General features: G+C 40.7%; 1 protein-coding gene across 2 annotated transcripts in view; it reads left to right on the forward strand.

Annotated features, from left to right (window-relative positions):
* The window catches only part of LOC124594732 (GPALPP motifs-containing protein 1), a 74877-nt gene that overhangs the window by 29724 nt on the left and 23696 nt on the right, over window positions 1–21457 (forward strand). For both annotated transcript variants that reach the window (XM_047133100.1, XM_047133101.1), the window contains exon 4: window positions 11310–11453. In XM_047133100.1, the coding sequence (XP_046989056.1) occupies window positions 11310–11453 (144 nt within the window). The remainder of the gene's footprint in view (window positions 1–11309; window positions 11454–21457) is intronic.

The raw sequence follows: 21457 nt of genomic DNA on the forward strand, positions 1-21457 counted from the left end.
CAGCTGCTTGGACGCGCTGTCCTCAGGATCTGTGAATCTGGGGAAAGAGAAACCAAAAGATCATCATGCACATGGCAGCAGTGAAGTCAATTTTGATGTCTGCTCTGCAAGCCATCTGGACGTGAAATAAGATAAATGCAAGTGTCGACAGACGATCTCGCCTCACACCCACCATCTGCTGCTGCTAAAATCCCTGTAAAAGACAATATCGTGCAGCACAAAGTGATATACGCGGCCTTCCTTCAGATCCAGATGCTGAGGAGGGTGGAGCAGTTTCCAATGGCGGCGGCTGTGAAGCAGTTCCGCCAGCAATGGTCCATTCCATAGGTGCGAATTATAGGAGGTGAGAAACAGTTGCATTGCTTGATCCCTGGTGTGTGCGGAGCGAATTTTGGCCATCTGCTGCTTGAAGGTTCTGACAAAACGTTCTGCTTTGCCGTTTGAGTGTGGATGGAATGATGCATTAGTTAGATACTGTATGCCATTGTGTTCACAGAATGTTTCAGATTCATTTGATGTGAACTGAGGGCTATTGTCCAACTCTATGACTTCAGGTAAACCTTCGAGGCAAAAAATAGAGGACAACACATGAATTTTTCTATGTGACGTTGTCGAGTTGATTGGCACAGCAAAAGGAAACTTGCTATACGAGTCAACCACACTCAACCAACGAGTGTTCCAAAAATGTCCTGCAAAGTCTATGTGCACACGTTGCCATGGTGCCTGCCTTAGGCCAAGCAGAGAATTTTTGTGGCGGAGCAGACTGATTTTCTGCACATGCATGACACTGTATGTCATCTGTTCTGTTTGGGTATCCATACCCTGCCAAGTACAGCACTGATGTGCTAACTGTTTTATACGAACAAATCCCCGGTGTAGTTGGTGAAGTAACTGCAACACTTCTTTTTGCAAAGCTTTAGGGATCGACACATGTGACTGGCCACTGTCATTTTGAACAAGAATCACGTCTTTCTGCAAAGTATTGGTGCACTACAGAGTTCTTTATGCTACGCAAGGAATGAGGCCAAGATGTGTGAATGTAAGTGAGCAAAATGTTCAAATCTGAATCAGCTTCTGTGGCCTGTGCAGTTTTCCTATAGTACAGCAGAAAGAGTGAAGCAATTCAGAATCCTAAGAATCGATGTGACAACAAGATGCAGCAGAAGTGTCAAAGTCTCTATCAGGGCCAATCGGAAGACATGAAAGTGCATCTGCATTGCCATGTTGAGCTGTCGGACGATACACAGTCTAGTATTGCGACAACAACAAAGCCCATCTTTGCAATTTTTGGGCAGTTAGTACAGGAACTGGTTTTGTCAGATGAAACACGGACTGCAAAGACTTGTGATCCGGTACTAAGTAGAATATTCTGCCATACTAATAGTGGTGGAATTTGGTGACACCATACACAATACCCAAAGCCTCTTTCTCAATTTGTGAATAGTTGCACTGAACTTTGGACAACACTTTTGATGCGAAAGCAATAGGTCTGTCTTTATCACCAATTCTGTGCAACAGCACTGCACTGATTCCATAAGAGGAAGCGTCAAGTTGGAACACAACTGGTTTGTCAGGATCAAAGTGAACTAAGCATCGATCACTGAGCAATGCGTCTTTAAGTTTTTGAAAAGCTACTTGGCACTCATCAGTCCAAACAAAAGGGACATTCTTTCGACACAAGCAATGCAATGGAGGCGTGATGTGCGCACCATTCAGTATGAACTGAATGTAATAGTTCATTTTCCCTAAAACTGACCGAGCGAGGTGGCGCAGTGGCTAGCACACTGGACTTGCATTCGGTAGGATGACGGTTCAATCCCGCGTCCGACCATCCTGATTTAGGTTTTCCGTGATTTTCCCTAAATCGCTCCAGGCAAATGCCGGGATGGTTCCTTTGAAAGGGCACGGCCGACTTCCTTCCCCATCCTTCTCTAATCCGATGAGACCGATGACTCGCTGTCTGGTCTCCTCCCCCAAACAATCCAATCCAATCCCTAAAACTGATTGCAGTTCTGTGACATTTCGAGGAACTGTCAAATCTTGTATGGCTAACAAATGCGACTGATTAGGATGTATACCTTGACTGTTTATAACATGACCAAGATATTGCAACTCCTGTTTAAAAAAAAATCACACTTGTCCAGTATACACTTTAATCCTGCATCAGATAAAACATGAAATAAAGCACACAAGTTTTCTAATGCCTGCAGCAGGCTTTGAATATAGTGCATTGATTATGTGGGCCTTGTGATTAAATTTTTGTGAGTGGGCAGAATTCCTATGTTTGTTTCGTTGCAAACTTGCAGATTGTACATGTCCTTTCCTACCACAAGTGTAACACTGAGCTTGTTGGGAGGGGCAGTTGTGGCATTTGTGTCATGAATAACACCAAGGGCAAGACTTGATTATGTTCGCCTGTGTAGCCACCTGTTGAGTGAACTGCTTACATGGCTTGAAGTGTTGTTTACTCAGCATGGTGAGCACAGGCCACTGCTGTGGAATGGGCCTATCGCAAACAAGTGACTCAACCTGACGAATAGCTGGCTGCTCAGATTTATTGTCTGACAGGGCACCTGAATCATACTGATCTAGTATTTGCACTATCTGCTGAAATGATGGATCATATTGTTCCAAAATCTGTTCTCCAAGTTTGACATCAGGTGCATTGTACACGATCACATCACCCAGCATTACATTAGAATATAAACCTTCACAAACACGTTTGAATGTGCATTTCCTTGCTATACCCTGCAAATCTGTTACCCACTCGTAATAAGTTTGTTCTAACCGTTTTTTTGCAGTTAAAGAATTGGCACGTAACTGCTACCACATTCACGTGTTGGTCATAATAGTTAGTTAGCAAATCCACAACCTGTTCATAAGAAAGTTCACTCGGAGTGGCATTAACGAAAAGTTCGTTGATGAGGTGGAACTCTGCACTTCCTACTGTGGATAAGAAATAATGGCTTTTCACAGTACCTTGTACATTGTGAGTGAGTATGTGTGCTTCGAACCATTGCAACCACTTGAGCCATTCCTCTTCTTGGTCACGAAACTGGCGAAATGGCGGTATAGCTGTAGGTGTTGCTGTAGCTGGTGCTTGTTCCTTCAACGTGCAGCGTTGGCCATTGTGACCGTGCCGAGCATGGTAGTGATTTGCTGCATCTGGAACTGGAACATCTGCATTAGCTATGTTGCATCTAACACTTGCAGCTATGGTGCCTGAGCAGGGGGGTGGGATAGGTGGGGTGGGCATATTGAAAGAGACAAATGCAAGAAACAGACAACGCAAGTAAGGAAATAAGTAAAAAAGCAAAGAAAATTTCTGCAACGCCCATCTGAAAACACTGATTAGAAAAAGAGACTGTTAAAACAAGTAAACACCCTTCAAAGAAAAGACAAGAGAGAATTAAGGTGTGAGAAAAACAAAACAGAAAATTCCATGGCCACGAGGTGTGGGGTTGTTGGTATAACTCATCACATATGTGGGATCATCCCCACTCATCTCTTATAGGGTGCCTAGGAAGCTTGTTTTTTTTTTTCAGATAGCTAGACAATATACAAGCAAATCATGTTAATGGAGTTAATTACAGAAATTGAATTGACAATATTTAACTTTCATTTCTACATGATGGGTTGCAAGCAGTTGGCGACATGCAAATAATCAGTGCCCTTTGATCTGTACAATTTCCATGCAAGCTAATCACACTAGTTCATAAGTCACTGCTATCGTTAATATCACTGTGGCTCTTCTAGTGTGGCTCTTGTAGTTCACCAATGCTAGGCGGTGTGTCACTTTTATTCTCTTCGTGTAGAGGCCGCTCCTGTCGTAGTGACGTGCTAGTCAGCGTGCTGTTGGCTGACGTCGTCTCACAGCCCTCTCTGCTGTATAGTTCTCGATCTTCATGCTAGCACATGATGTTACACCGGAACAGTGTATGTAGAGCTGTGCATTAATCATTCAGTAAATTTACGAGTAAAATGCTATATACCAATCTGATGGAAAATCCTCAGAAGTTTTGGTTTAAGTTAAATCGGTAAATGGCTCAAACCCATCTGTTCAAATACTCTGTGATCATAATGACATTGAAACAGGGTGTGACAGAGAGAAGGCCATAAAACTAAATTCCTTTTTGCAAAATTAATTCACGAAGGAAGATTGAACTACAGTCCCTCCTTTCAGTCATCGTACATATGTTGAAATGACAAATATCGAAATAATTATGTGTGAGATAGAAAATCGGCTTAAGAGGTCTGTTCAAAAAAATTCCAGAACACTAGTAATTTTGTGCTAATGGTGTGTTGAAGCAAAATTCGGTTGGTATCCTTGCCCATGCTGTGTTTAATGTGTAACTACTGAAAGTTTCATTGTTGTTTGTCTGTTAGTTAATTTTCAGTGCTATATTGAGTAGAATGTTGTGTCGCACAGTTTGCGAATTTCAAGATGACAGGTTTAGAGGAGCATGCCTGTGTTAAATTTTGCGTGAAGCTCAAGAAAATCTTTACAGAGACACACCAAATGATGCAGGAAGCCTTTGGTGATGAGTATTTCAGCCATACTCATTGTTACGAATGGTTCACAGGGTTTAAAAATGGCCTTACAGAAGTTAAAGATGACCATCGTTCAGGACGCCTTTCGACGTCTACTGATGATACTCATATCAGGAACAACAATGAAATTGCGCATGCCAATCAAAAACTGACTGTCCAAGAGATTGCAGAAGAATCTAACATTTCAGTTGGATCATGTCATGAAATCCTGACACAGCATCTTGGAATGCATCGTGTTGCCACCAAATTTGTCCCACGGTGCAGGAGTCACACATGACTATTGCACTAAAAGCGAAATTGCTGCGCTGTCTCATCCTACGTATTCTCCAGATGTGGTCCCTGTGGACATTTTTTATTTTCAAAGTTGAAAACCTCTTTGAAAGGATGAAGATTTGCAATGCTAGACGAGATAAAAGAATATTTGCAGATGGCACAAAGCATTTGTAATGATTGGAAAAATGCACAGGTTAGTCCTGTTCAAGAAGGATCATAGAACACACACACACACAAAGAGGGCCTGTATCACTGATGTCAGTCTTTTGTAGAATTATGGAGCTTATTTTGAGTTCCTGTATTGTGATCTTTCAGGAGACCCAAAATCTCCTCTGTAGGAATCATTAAGGGCTCTGCAAACAACACACTGTTGAAATCTAGCTTATTTGTTCATACAAGAGACCCAAAAGATCTTTGATACCAGTGCCCAGGTTCACACCATGTTCCATGACTTCCAGAATGCATTCTGCACTGTCACGTGGTGAACAAAGGACTAGTGTATGGTGTATCAGACCAGAAGTTTTTTGGGGGATTTGGTGGAGGGAATACAGTGGACACACTTGCCTCAGTGCTCTACTAGAAAGCTTGTTGACACTATGGCTCAGTGACTGAGTGTCTCATGCTAACTTATTGTGCATCAGCATGCATGATGTTTACATAACTTCAGGTCTGCTGAGACACATTAAAATACAGGGTGATCCAAAAAGAATACCACAACTTTAAAAATGTGTATTTAATGAAAGAAACATAATATAACCTTCTGTTATACATCATTACAAAGAGTATTTAAAAAGGTTTTTTTTTTTTTTTTTTTTTTTTTTTCACTCAAAAACAAGTTCAGAGAAGTTCAATATGGCTCCCTCCAGACACTCGAGCAATATCAACCCGATACTCCAACTCGTTCCACACTCTCTGTATCATATCAGGCGTAACAGTTTGGATAGCTGCTGTTATTTCTCGTTTCAAATCATCAATGGTGGCTGGGAGAGGTGGCCGAAACACCATATCCTTAACATACCCCCATAAGAAAAAATCGCAGGGGGTAAGATCAGGGCTTCTTGGAGGCCAGTGATGAAGTGCTCTGTCACGGGCTGCCTGGCGGCCGATCCATCGCCTCGGGTAGTTGACATTCAGGTAGTTACGGACAGATAAGTGCCAATGTGGTGGCGCTCCATCCTGCTGAAATATGAATTGTTGTGCTTCTTGTTCGAGCTGAGGGAACAGCCAATTCTCTAACATCTCCAGATACTGTAGTCCAGTTACAGTAGCACCTTCGAAGAAAAAGGGACCAAAAACTTTATTGGCTGAAATGGCACAGAAAACGTTCACCTTAGGCGAGTCACGTTCATACTGAGTTGTTTCCCGCGGATTCTCAGTGCCCCATATACAGACATTGTGACGGTTGACTTTCCCGTTAGTGTGGAAAGTTGCTTCATCACTAAACACAATCTTTGAAACGAAAGATTCATCTGTTTCCATTTGAGCAAGGATAAAAGCGAACAAATGTACAACTAAATGAAGCTTTATAGCTCTCTTAATTCGCCGACAGATAGTGCTTAGCTCTGCCTTTTGCCGTTGCAGAGTTTTAAATTCCTAAAGTTGTGGTATTCTTTTTGAATCACCCTGTACAATTTTTAAAACTTTACATTCATTTTACACATTTCCTGCTCATAATTAAAATGGTATTGTATTTCATTAAAATTCTAATGTAATTTCTGTAAACATTTTTTTCACTAATACTGCAAGTATGGATGATCTTTTTCCTTTCTATTTATATATTTTGCTTAGTATTACTTAATTATTAAAGTACACAATTGTGTGTTGCAGTCTGCGCTGAAGATTTGCAATGTATTTAGAATCACTGAAATTAATAACATTTCTAATTTAAATATTTTCACAAGAACCTATTTTGTAAAAAATCTGTCCTTTCTTTAATAATATTCTTTAATTTCTACAAATAACTCATTAAAGCTGATGCCCCCCTTCCTCCCAAAGAACTCATTGTGTTGTCACATAAATTTTGATATCTTGTTTCACAATAAACATTGTCAACTCTTAGAGAATTTTCTTTCATGAAATGGGAAATATGTAATTTTCATTCAGTCACTCCTCATAATACAATTGTTTCATAAAAAGTATGCAGACAACCAAAAAATTTCAAGAATTGATTAATAAAAAATGGTGAAACTTTGAGATGGTGGTTTTAATGCTTCAGGTGTTCTATGTAGTTTATCACCAATTTCAGTATAACACACATAACATGTATACATCCGTGTCAAACTGTCAGAAAAGTTCTTCTTTAGGATGTTATTCAACTCACATATCACTGGCTTGGATGTTGGTTATGTTGTCAAAGTCTGGACACTTTATGTAAATTTCTCATTTTGTGGTAAGTTGGTGTTGATATAACAAAGTCTCATCACTTGAGATGATTTTTCCCAGAAAAGAATTTGCACATTATGCATTTCCATCAAGTTGTGGCAGATGTTCACACATTGCTGTTTTTGTTTGGGAGTCAAGGTGTACAGGGCAGACTTTGCACGCACTTTGCTCTTCTTCAAAACATTATGGAGAATGCAGTGAACACTCGATTCATAGGTGTTGATTAAGTGTGATTTGTGACATGATGACGTTATACACTACGATCACACGTCCAGTACTTAACACTGCCTGCTCACAGCTGATTGATTGAAATGCACATCTGTTGTTTACAATTATTAGCTCAACCTGCCTCCACAGTTATTGAGCTGATGTCATGTATAAACCAAGAATAAAATCAATCTTTGTACATTTTGGGTAGATGATTTTATTTGTAACTAATTTTGTCAAGGAAATGAATTACAGTTTAAAATCTTACTCGTTACAGTTAATAACAGTTATAGCATTCGTTGAAATAAGTGCTGTGTACACAGTGAAACAATAATTACTTTGATTATCTTTGTTATTATTTTTGAAAAGTCATTTGGAACAATTAAATAAAACAAGGGAAGTAATACGTGAAATAAAGAAAAGGCAACCATTCACCTATAGCTAACTGATGTATGGTGCATTGAAACATGTGAGAAAACTATTTGTATTTGCTTTTGAGCTCTTGCTCTTTCTCTGTTAGAAGTATACACATTCACAAACACAACCACATAGACATCCATATACACATTCCCATGGCCACAGCAAGACTGACTGTTGATAGCAGTTGTGCGGGCAGATGGATGTGGGAAGGGGTTAAGGAAGGACAAATGAGGTGGGGAGGGGGTACAGAAGGACTTGTGAAGCGAGGAGGGTATAGTGAGATAGTGTGTGGCAGGTCTTTTTTACAGATGATTCAGCGGCTGCAGAAAAAGACAAAAAAAAGTTCAAAGGATAAAGCATATAACAGTTGATGGGGGGGGGGGGGGTGAAGGGAGGGGAGGTGAGTAGAGGAAGGTGGAGATGAGGAGGGAAACAGGGAGGGAAAAGAGAAAGGGGGAGGGGTGGAAAGAGGAGGGGGGGAAGAGAAAGGGAGAGGGGCGGGGTTGGAGAGGGGTAGAGGGGGGGGGGGGGAGAGAGAGAGAGAGAGAGAGAGAGAGAGAGAGAGAGAGAGAGAGAGAGAGATTTTGGGGGGGGGGGGGGAGTGGTGGGAGAAGGCAGCAGATGATGTGAATAGAGGAGGAGTGGTGTGGACAGAAGAGAGAGGTGAGAAATTAAGGTGAGGCAGTGTGAAGAGGTTGTCGGAGGTTTAGGCCATGGAGACTGTAGGATGTGCTGGAGAGGTAATTCCCACCTGTGTAGTTCAGAGAAACTAGTGCTGAAAGTGAGTATTCAGATGGATCACTTAGTGAAGCATCTGTTGAAGACATTTGTGTTGCGCTGCACAGCATGTTTGGCAACTGGATGGTGACATTTGCAGTTTGCCACAGTTTGTCGTTTACCATTCATGTGAAAACAGTTGGTTACTTGTCATGTCCACATAGAATACTGTACAGTAAGTGCAGTGTAGCTAATATATAACATGGCTCATATCATACATGGTCCTGCCCTTGTAGGGTGGGAAATGCCTCTGACTGGACTGTTGTAAGAGGTGGGTGTTTGGAAAGGTCTTGTACCCGAGTCTATCACAACGGACTAACCCATGGGGTGGAGGATTGGAAGCCAGATTGGAACAGGGATGGGCAAGGATATTCTGTATGTTGGGTGGCAAAAAGAACACAACTTTGTATGATGTGGAGAGGATTTTGGGTAGGATATCCCTCGTCTCAGGGCACAATGACAGGTAGTTGAAGCCCCAGTGAAGGATGTGGTTGGGCTTTTCAAGGCAATAGTGATACTGGGTAATCAGAGGAGTGCTGGTCAGTGGCACATTAACAAGTTTACTGGTGTCAGAGGAGGAGATTGGATGGGAGATCTGTTTATTGATGAGCTGGATAGGATATTGTCCGCCAATAAAAGCTCTGATAAGGTTAACCCTATATTTCAACAGCTGCTTTCCACTGCAGATGTGGCGTCCATGGGTGCCAAGGCTGTAAGTAAGAGATTTTTTGACACAGAATGGGTAACAGTTTTCGAAGTGGAGTGTCTGTGTGGTGTTTGTGTGGATGTGTGAGTTTCTACTAGAGAAAAAGCAAGAATGCGAAAACTAGTATAAATAATTTTGTGGGTTTTTTTTTTCCCCTCCTATGTGCCACACGTCAGTCAGATATAGGTGAATAGGTGATTGGTTGCTTTTCCTGTATATTACGTATTGCTTGTAAAACACACACACACACACACACACACACACACACACACACACACACACACACTCTCTCTCTCTCTCTCTCTCTCGCTCTCTCTCTCTCTCTCTCTACTGTCCCGGTGCTGTATCCTGATTGGGATGAGAGACTGTGTGAGACGGAATGGGCTGAGAAGAACAGGGGGGAGGGACTGGTAAAGGGAAGGGAGAGTGCCTGTTAGCAAGGGAGAGGCAACAGGGAAACAGTGTAGGAATGTGGTGCTGACAAATTTACCTTGGTGCAGACAGAGGAAGTTATGTGTGAAATGCAGTTGAAGTGAAGGTGTGGGGTGGCAAGGGGTGAGAGTGGGCAGGTGTAAAACAGGGGAAATGGAGACCACAGAGAGAACAAAGTGGTGTAGGAAGCTGAAGAGAATGGTCAGTCTGTAGTGAAGTGAAAGGGAGGAGCTGAAAGATGTGGAGACAGTGCTGGAGGTGGGCGTGGAATATTAAGATTGCAGAGACTGAGGAGTTCAGGATGAAAGGGTGTGTTTTAAGGACAGTTTCCATCTACTCAATTAAAACAAATGCTGCTGTTGTGTGAGAGCCGGAACATGTGTTGACATTGCAAAGAAGTCAAAGTGCTTAGCAGCATGTTCTGGTACAGGATGGTGAACTTTATTCTTGGCCACAGTTTAGTTGTGGCCGCCTTCCATTCAGGTTGACAGGTGGTTGTTGGAGGTCATGTTGGCATGAAGGATGTGCAGAAGTTACGGCAAAGTCAATATATGATTTGTCCGCTTTCACAGGTCGTGCCGCATCTGATGGCGTAGGATGCGCTGGTGACAAGACTTAAATCAGAAACATGCAAGATGATTATTGTCGTTCATATCTGTGTGAAAAATCTATATGGCAAGGGGTTGTTGGTAGGTTGGGTAGAATAATAGTTTGGTGTGTGCTGTGTTGAATGTAGAGACTTTTCTTATCAATCTTATTTTGGTTCATGTGTAACGCCAGCTTTTCAGTTTCAAATAATTTACTCTCATCTTTGTTGCCAAAGTTCTTTTACTTTTACTCTTGACACATTTTATGGTACAATAAATGTCATAAGAATGGAATAAAAACAGATTTTATGCAATAACAGGATGTAGCATAAGTCTTGGTGATGTGTTATGTTGAATTACATACTTTAATGGATACACAGTATCCAGTCACCATTGAACATCCTTACCTAACATCAGTGGCCAAACTGGTTCATATGACATGGTCAACCCTGAATGTCCTTCCTTAACATCAATGGCCACACTGGTTTGAATGGCATGGCATAGTTTTTTATTTTATTTAAGAAAGTCACAGCATTTCACCATCATACAGTATCTTAAACTTGAAGTTTCTGTAAGCTTCATATTATTGTATTGCTGAATCAGTCTATGTCTTATACATTAATCTTCCATTAAGGACTTACAAAAATCATAGGACTTTATAATAAATGCTGAAATGATTATTGTTAATTCATTCATCTTTCAAAGATATGTCAGCATGAACGTCTGTAAGAATGTTAATGTGCTTTTACCAAATATAGATCTTTTTTATGGGTGCAACTTGAAACACTGTGCCTTATTACTCTGTTTATTTTCAAGTACGTTGACTGATTGTAAAACTGTGTTTTCTCAGTGCGTAAAATTGGTAGGCACACTTTCTGTAATACTAAAACAAATAATTCTTCCTTTTGACCTGTGCCTTACTTACAACTTCACATTCAGGGTATTAATAAATGTGTTACTTATGATGTTTACAGCCAGTTGCACCAACAGACAGTCTAAAGCAGAAGGCTTTGAAACAACGTGACCAGGAAATAGAAAAACTTACTGAAGGATATTCAAAGAAAAGACAAAAGGAATCGTTATTGGAGTCTCATCAAAAGAAGCTGAAAAGTGAAAAGGTCAGTTAGGAAAAACTCCTCACTGTATCAAATTATGTTATTTTCATATGTTTTTATATGTTCATTGTATTGTTTTACTAATTATATGTTTTATGGTTAAGGCATTCTACTGCTGGTGATTATTTTCATGTTGATTATCATGCCTTAAGCATCCTCAAACTACATCTGCTCCTTCTGGAAGGTACTCCAACCCTGATATACAAGAATCTATCCTTCAGTTTCCTCGCCACCTCAAGACACTATTGAATCCAATGATTCCCTACTCTGCCCTTGGAATACAACAACCCAATGAAACTACTGTATCCCTCAGCAAATTTTTCTGCTCCCCATTCATAATCTCCAGATTCTGTTTTTCCCACCTGTTCCACATGCCATCAATCCAAAAGCTGCTGCTATCACCCAGTCCCACCCCCTCCCAGATATAAAGAGCACAAAACTCAAAGTGGCGATGTAGTTTTTAAACTATCTGTTAAAAACTTAAATTGCACAGGAGTTTGTCCTGTCAGAGGCTTCACAGTCCTACATCCAGTTTCAATGATACTACATTACTCAGTAGGTATCTACTTGCATTCACCTTGTTCACAAGTGGAAATGCTTCTTTGACGTCCATCTTGCTGATTATAACTAAGTGAGTGTGTGCATAGGTCCAAACTTCACAATACCTATTCCAACCTAGTCATTCATAGTGGTGTGGTGCAGCCATCTACATCCTTCGTAACTAGGAACCTGGAAAAAGTAGCTCTTATTTTTGGTAAAATTTGCATCTGTTTTTTCCCAAACAAACAACACTCAACACAAAGCATTCAGGGACAGCTACTGTGCAATTGCTTGTTGAGCTTAGCAGAGTATTTTTAATAACATAGTTCAGGCCTGACCTGTAGTGATATTCGTTGCAACCACAGTTCAAAACATCCACACCTAATTTGCCATAATGCGACGTCCCAAGGCCGAGTACTACGTTGGTTGCATTGTGTTGTTTGTATCTTAAACAGACCTTTCGACTGCCCACAGTCGGCATAGCACCAGATCATTGAGTGCTTCGATACATTGTTGCGTTGATACACTTTTTATTTGCAGTTTCTTACATACATTATCTTTTCAAACTGGGTTTTGCCAGATGGTGTACAGTACCAGTAACTGATAATTGGTTACAGTTCTGATATTTGTATGCAGGAAATAAATCTATTTCAAACTATCTCTGATAAAGTAGTTCAACTGGATGCAAATCACTAAGAAATAGCATCAATTAAGTAATTTCTCATTTTTGCATTTTGAAGCATAATTTGCACATATTTTGCATTTATCACAAAATATGAATTTTCTGGTCCATACTCGTAACAGAAAATTACCCAACTATCCTTCCTGCAGACAAAGGTTTCAACACTGCCGAACAACAGTGGTTACTCTTAAGTCACTGGTACTTATAAGGCTTGCTGCAGGAATGCCATTCCACAAGTTCGGCGTGATCTGTAATATCTATTTAAATTCTTATATCAGCTAAGAATATTTCACCTAAATCCTTTTCCTTTCTCACCACCATCAGTTTCCATACCTCTTTTTCTATGTGCTTTCCAAAATACAAAGAGTTATAGCTACATTAGTCATCCCGATGCTGCTCATTACTGTAATTTTTGCCTTAGTTGACAGAGATCTTGAGCGAGAACAATTGTTGCATCCTGCCTTCCCATAGTAAAAATTCCTACTACATCTCCATTGCCTCTTCAGTTACTGTTGATGCCATTCCTAATGCACCAACATACTTCATGCTCATGCTTTTGCTGCTACTGTTCATTAGTATCTTTCCTTCAAACAGTTGGTGATTGTCTTTTCTCATACCCACGTTCATATTCCATGCAGAATTTTCGCCAACCAAACACATTGTGAATGATGTTTGCAAATGCTTAAAATACTTGAACTTTCTAGTTACGTTGAATGTAAAAATTAATGTATGTTTACTTTTATAAGAAATTCGGTAATAAGCTCAGCTAAGCATCTGGGTAGCAATAATAACAGGAAGTTGCCTGACTGTTTCTATGTGAAGAAAGATAAAGAGCACAAGGAAAGTGAGCAGTTGTTTTAATATTCCCAATATAAAATCTGAGCAATGGAAAATCTGAGCAATGGAAAATTCAGAATGGAATGACCACAGTATCATGAAATGAATACATTGCTACTCACCCTATAGTGGAGACTTTGAGGCCAGACTCAGCGGTCAGAGACAGTGGTTGTGTGTGTGTGTGTGTGTGTGTGTGTGTGTGTGTGTGTGTGTGTGTTTTCTACTTTAGAAGAAGACCTTTTGGCCAAAAGATCAAATGTATAGCAGTGTTTTTGTTGTGCCTTTCAGCGACTCAGTGTCTTATCTGTATGATGAGTGGCAATCTATCCTTTTCTTTGTCAGTGTAAAATCTGAATTTTCATTAGCTACAATGCATCTAATTTGCAGGACTCTCAACTTGCCCGTGTAAAAAAAAAAAAAAAAAAGAATGAAAGAAAATCACTTGAGCTTATATTTGTTCAATATTTTATGCTACTTAGATAAGACTCCAGACATGTATTTTTTTTACTAGGAAATATCCATAAATTGTTTTCCAGAGAAATCAATCAAATAAATGTGGTGATCTATTTGAAAGTGGCATGCCTTTATTGTGTATTTCTGGTAATGACAGTGTAATTGGTTTGACAGTTTGTATTTAACATACCCTATGTAAGGGTATATTAAAGAAGCAGTAAATGCTTTGTAATTAATATGCCCTTTGGATTATGAGAATTGTTGACTTTGGATTTTCTGTTTCATTCTGGTGGGTAATATACGATGGCTGTTCATAAAGTAACCTTTTTTTAAAATGTGAGTGAAGTTATGGAGTTCGTTTTACAATTCTATGAATGTACACACTCTGATTTATTTTTCCAGCCACATTGAGTCATTTGTCATAGTGATTGAAGAGGGTAGAAGGTCTGCAATTATCGAGTTCTGCTGCTTTCAACTCAACCCAACTATAACACTGTTCACCATTGCCAAAGTGCTCTGAACCAAGCCACTTCTTCATTTGCATGACGAAATGATAATTGCTAGGTGCCAAATCATGGCTACAGGAAGGCTGATCCAATACTTGCCATTTTAACACTCACATTTTTTTTCGTGGTACTGTCTGCACAAACTAAGTTGACGCACTGTGTGGTGGCTGATGGGAACAGCCATACATTGGGAAATACCTTTACACTCCCATCAGCCACAGTGCCAAGTGTCATCTTAGTTGGCTTAGATAGTACTTTGCGCTGTATGCAGGCAGGCATTGTCATGCAGGAAAATCATGCCAGAGTTCAACATGCCACGACATATGATCTGAATGGTCGTTCTTGAGTTTGTCAGTGTGTTGCAGTAATTTTCAGCATTAATTGTGGTATATCTATGTAGGAACTCCGCTAGCAAAATTCGTAATCTGTCCCAGAAGACAGTACCATGAGTTTCCTGTTGGGAAGTGTTTGACGATGCTTTGTAGGTTCCAGTAACCTAATATGGCCCCACTGCATTGACTGAAGTTTTTGTTTTTGCATTCACATACTGCAGTCATGTCTCATTGCCTTCCACAATCTAGTCAAGAGAAGTTTCACTTTCTTTTTCATAACATACAAGAAAGGACTGTGCTGCTGCCATACACTGAGCCTTCTTCAGGGAGGAGTTTGTCACCTATCTGGCATTAAATTTGCAGTAGCCCAAATTTTCAGTAATCACTTTGTACAGAAAAGTACAACTAATCTGTTTCTCTTACCCTTTCATCAACCAATCAAATCAGATGTGCATTTGTGATACTCTGTCAACAAACTTTTCTCTTCATTATGGACACTGGAACATATGGCATCATTCGAAGAAATTTTGAGGTTGCAACCGGTCGTTGTCAGCTACACTCCATGATATTTCAACTGGACACATGTCAGTCATCCTCAGATGAGACATCGAAGATTGATGCAGACTTGCTCTGTTTTATATAGCATTGTGTGAGTATTGCGCACGTGCATCAAAATCATGTGGACCCACGGAACTGCCACCTGGTGGCAGTAGACTCGCTTGTGGAACTGGAGACTGCAGCTGTCCTCAGAGTTTCACTTGCTGCAGCTGTTGGTGTACTCTGTCATCTTCGATTTGAGCAAATCATGGAGATGATAGGATTCCATGCAGTATCCAGCTGGCAGCCGCTGTCATGGTTCATCAGATTTTCCACCATGCATATTTCCATGGATTCTTTAATAATGGAATCCCAAAACAGTGTTGCTGTAGCCAAAATTATTGTTTTATTGAACTCCATTGAGTGTCTGGTGAAGAAGCAGTGTTCGGGGATTGCAGACTTGTGTGATTGCAAAAGGCGAGTCCAGCATTGGTGTTTGGTGCAGTGTTCTTCCACAGTATGCATGGTTAGACCTGTGTAAGCCATACCGCACTGGCAATGTATTTTGTAAATTCCAGCCTTCCACAATAACAAATTGTCATGCCAGCAGGTCGACAACCTTTTATGGTGGTTGAAAAGCAACTTTCACCCGAAACTTATGGTGGATTCTTGCTGTTTTAAACAAAATATTGCCAGCAAAGGAAAGAAAAGCTAGAGATTTTGCCAGTGTGCTCTCCTCTCCATCCATTTCCTGGCGCTTGGTAGTAACTGATAGTGCCCTGTTAATCTGCCTGGTAGGATATCCATTTTCCCTGAACACTGCCTTTAGATGGATAAGCTCTTAAGCAAACTATCTGCATTTGAGACTGTGAGCTCTGTGTACAGGTATTTTAAGTACAGTAATAGTTAGCAATGGGTGATGACAACTAGATGATTAAATACAAGGCGGTATATGTGTGCTTACAATGAACTGAATACCTCAGAGAGCCATCATTCTTCCCTGCAACCAAAATGCCCAGGAAAGGCAGACAACCGTCTTTCTCTAACTTAGGGCTTCCCAACCTTTTCAGCTGGCGGAGCCCTTCTTCAGTCGAAAATCCATGGCGGACCCCTAGACAGTCAAGAGCACAGTAATTTTAAATTTCAGAGCGAAACCCATGGGAACTGAAAGCTTCTTAATGCAAGTGCCATGTTCCCAATGACCCCCCCCCCCCCCCCGAAGTATCAATAGTCTTTGGTTTAGAGATGAATGAAAACAAAAAGGTCATCAGTCCCTAGTCTTACACACTATTAACCTAAGTTTAACTTCCACTAAGGACCAACCACACACACACACACACACACACACACACACACACACACACACACACACACACACACACGCCCCAGGGACGACTCGAACCTGCAGCCGTGCAATCCACGATGACATGGCGCCTTAGACTGCGGTGCCATTCCGCGCCGCAGTGTAGGAAAGAGGCAGACCCATGATTCGGGATACAAACACATCATGAAAGAAAAGAGGCCAAGGAATTGTCTTTAAAGGACTATTGTGACATATGTTGTGCAATGTGTGGGAATACATTCACCCAGTTTACATGCGTTTCCAAAACCGTATTTCGTAAGCCGATGTCCCAGTTCCACTTTTGGTTGGTCAGGTAAACACTTCAAAATCAATTCTGGAACTCTGCTTTTATAAAGCCGATTTCCAGTTCCACAATTGGTTTTCATGCCCATGTAAACAGCTCGGAAAGTCTAGTTATTTTTACGTCTTTGCGTATCTACTGAACGGCAGCTGTCAGTCCATAGCCGGCAGCTAGCAGGCAGCGTTACAACAGTGTTACTGTCAGTTGGTAGCTGGCAACTGGCCAGCGGCGTGGCAACAGTTTAGCTACAGCTGACAACTTCAACTACTACTTGGACACTATATTGTGGCAGTCAGCCTCGACTGTAAACAAATTAGGAAAACAAACAAACAGACTCTCTTATTTCTATATAAGAAGACAAAGCATTTCACAGAACATAAGACTTTTTTTCTCAAAGAAAACAATTCTGGCAGAGGAGGTTTACCTTTTACAAGGTGGCACGTGAAAAGTCTTCATTTGTTTACGCTCGCAGGCAGTTGCCACAGTATAGTGTCAGAGTAATAGCAAGTAATTGTAATTGAAGTATAGACAGGCCATATTTTTAACTGAGAGGAGGGAATATATTATAAAGAAAAGAAATTAGCTTTAGAGATCATATTAATTTTCGTAACAAAAATATCAATACCAACAGAATTCAATTAATAATTATTTTGTAAATTATAGAAACAAAATTCCTACAGAGTTATAGTTCAGATACGTTCACTGAGCATCTAAGAAGAAAAATTCTTTCTTCTTTACTATAGTTTTGTCTGTAAGAATAATAATGGAATCCTAATGCGATGGTTGAGGGTGCTTCTGCTGACAATTTTGAAAAGTTGGGTTCAGTTCTTGACAACTGGAGGTGGATGTCTGGTTCCGCATCTAGACAGCTTTGGTACTTAGTTTTGTGGGCAAGCCGGCCGGAGTGGCCGAGCGGTTAAAGGCGCTACAGTCTGGAACCGCATGACCGCTACGGTCGCAGGTTCGAATCCTGCCTCGGGCATGGATGTGTGTGATGTCCTTAGGTTAGTTAGGTTTAAGTAGTTCTAAGTTCTAGGGGACTTATGACCACAGCAGTTGAGTCCCATAGTGCTCAGAGCCATTTGAACCATTTTGTGGGCAGCATAGATCGAGAACCCAGATTCACACATGTATGTTGTGGCAAACGTAAGAAGTACAGCCTTTTCAACAAGGAAGTAGTATTTCTTGTTATCCAAACAGATCCAAAAGTGTGAGTAACCGTCAATGTCAAAACTTGATTTCAAGGTAGGGTCTGTGGCAATTTCTATCAACAACCCATATAGAGTGTTCGGCTTCTTGGATACAGTGAATGGGTTGACCACACATTCGTATTTCTGCAGCTTCTCATCTTCAGCTGTTGGGAAATAATGCTCCAACAATGACATCAAGCTACGGAGATGTTCCAGGATTTGATGAAACAAATTCTTCCCAAGCGCCAATGTTTTGTTCTTCAAAAACTCCTTGAGAAGAGGAAAACACTCGACCTCCCCCTCCTCGACACTCTCTGTTCAAAAATTGATTTTCCTCTTGAATGCTTGAACTTTGTAGATAGCAGTGACCTTTGTTTCACTTTGCCCTTGGAGTGAAATATTCATTTTGTTCATTTTGGAGAAAATATCTGACAAATAGGCAAGTATACACTGCCAATTTTCGTCATTAATAAGGTCTGCTAATTTGGTGTTATGCTCCAAAAGGAAAGATAAGACTTCCAGTCTTAATTCGTACAACTGATAGAGTGCATTCCCACGTGAGCGCCACCTCACTTCTGTGTGGAGAAGCAGGGAACGATGAAGGCTTCCCATATCTTCACACAGTACTCTGAAAAGTCTTGACTTCAACGGTCTTGATTTTATGTAGTTAATGATTTGAATGGATTCGTCTAAAACTTTCTTGAACGAAACAGACATTTGTTTCGTAGCTAAAGTGTATCTGTGGACAGCACAATGACTACTGCTGCAATTCTTGGCATTTTCTTTTATTTTCGTTATTGCTCCAACTATAGGACCCGTCATAGCTTTTGCACCATCTGTGTACATCTATGCAATTAGACCATGAAACTTCGTTAGTCCTTAAAAAATCATCCAATACACGGAATATTTCAGCACCTGTTGTGTTGGCAGGTAGTGGTCTGTACAATAAGAGGTCCTCCTCAAAACATCCAGAATATTCATAATGGACAAAAGCCAATAAAATCACTAATCTTGCAACATCAGTGGATTCATCTATCCGCGGAGAAAATAAATTGTGTTGGATGAGAGAAACAAGAGTGTCTTTCACATGACATGTCAACAACGCGTCTCTTGACAGTATTGTTTGATAATGGCACCGAAGATACAAATTTTACTGCCTTTTCGTCTAGCATGCAAGAAACAATATCATTAACACACTGCTTTATGAGATTTTCTGCAATGGTATGAGCTTTGCCTGTTTGTCACTCGATAACTAACCAAGAAAGAAGCTTTTAATGAATTTTCGTTAGCTGTTTTTGCATGAGTTTTCATGCAATGCTGAGAAGCAGCTAGTTCAGCACTCTTCCTTTTGAAAAAATCGATGTCTTTAGCCTGGAACTCCGGGTGAGTACCTTCAAAATGATGGCGCAATTTAACTGGAACCATTGAACTGTCCGGAAGGACTCGGGCACAAATTACACACTGAGCTTTACCCTCCTTTGTCTCCATAAAGCCCATTTCTAAATAGCTTTCGTTGTACTTACGCTTCTTGGTTATTCCACTTCTTACAGGATATTGCAACCAATGGAGTTTTTGCAGCGTTTTCACATAATAAATCCGGCTGTGGAGCTTCTTGTGATTGTTCTTCCTTTGGCCGTCCTCCCTCCTCATTCATTTCAACTGGAAACTTCCCTTGTTGTGAACGCGATGGAGAAACTGCACCCTTCTTCAGTGATCCTGGCTTCAGCCACCGATCCATGTTAGACTGGTCAGAAATCGACTTATGAAATAGGTAGTGCACTGACAAAGCAAGTTTAACATTTAATGATGCCAGGGGCTGCAAACGTGCCAGCGAGCGCTGTGATTGGTCAACGATGCTCGCTCCATGCATGCGTAAAAGGTTTCAGCGCATCTAGCGCCGTGAGCCGGCCCGCAAACGACCCCCATATTGTTGCGAAACAGTTGATCAGGGAAGCCGCATTCTCCGGCACTAAACTGTGTAAGCGTTCTCACTTAGGAACCGCAAAGGCTGCTTGGGAATACAACCTGCAGTAAAAGTACACACGTTTTACACATGAAAAAAATAGTGATGAATTTGGTTTTCACATTTTTATTCAATAATTTTACTCATTATTTTACACGATTTGGTGAAAGGTGGCCGCAGACCCCCTAGAAAGAGCCGGCGGACTCCTAAGGGATCCACGGACCACACATTGGGAAGCCCTGCTCTAATTCCATAGTGAATCGTATGTTCTTATGTGTGAAGATGAGGTTATGTAAAAACTCTTTTAATTGATATTCTCCATGAGGCCACACTACAAAAAAAAAGTCATCCACATATCTCCAAGGGCTACTGATTCAAGTACTCTCTCCTCAAAGAACTCCATACAAAGGTTGGCTGACAGGGAGTCAGAGGGCTAACTGTGGTGGTACTGCCAGTCTGCTCAAAATATTCATGGTTGAACAAGAAAAAGACTGAGGGAAGAGTATGCTGGAAGAAAGCAGTGATGTCTACCTGAAACTTATTACCAATTAGTGACAAAGAATCTGTGAGAGGGACCTTAGTAAAAAGAGACACTACATCAAAGCTGATCAAACAGTGTGAACTCCATAGATGTAGAGCCCCTGTCTGTTGATAAAATCAGATGTTTCATACATGATGTGAACATTTGCACACCAGTTGCCTTAGCAAGGAAGTAAGATGTTGGGCTGATTTGTATTTGGGGGCTCCAATATTTCTTACTATTGGCCATAAGACCTTTATTAATTTTAAGAAGGCCATACAGTCATGGTGGTGCACAGCCATGTGGTCTTAATATCCTGATGGCCCTTAGAAGTAATGCAGAAGAATTCAGGAGTGCAGAAGTCTTCCATTGCACAAGACGTGTAGGATCGTAATCAATTTCCTATGTGTAGAATTGCTTAGTGGACCATATATCTTATCAACATACACACTGTAAAGTAACAACACTGTTGAATTATCTTTATCAGCCTTCAGTAACAGTGTGTCAGAATCCTCTTGTAGGTTTTGTAGTACAGCCCTTTTTGCGGAGGTTAAATTACTGCATTGAGGAGTAGCTTTCAAAAGAGCATGACAAATTTCCCTAATTATTTCTTCAACAGCTTGCAGCAAACCCAAAATCTCTTCAAACACTCAATTCACTGGGAAATTTCTAAAATTCTCATACAGCCCCATTATACTACAATACCTTCACTCATTACATTTGGCCCATAAACTTCACAAAGTTAGCGATGCATCTCACTAGCTTTACAGTTTTTGCCACAAGAAATCTTACAGAATGTACATA

Source organism: Schistocerca americana, chromosome 2 (genome assembly GCF_021461395.2).
Source record: "Schistocerca americana isolate TAMUIC-IGC-003095 chromosome 2, iqSchAmer2.1, whole genome shotgun sequence".
Lineage (NCBI taxonomy): Eukaryota > Metazoa > Arthropoda > Insecta > Orthoptera > Acrididae > Schistocerca > Schistocerca americana.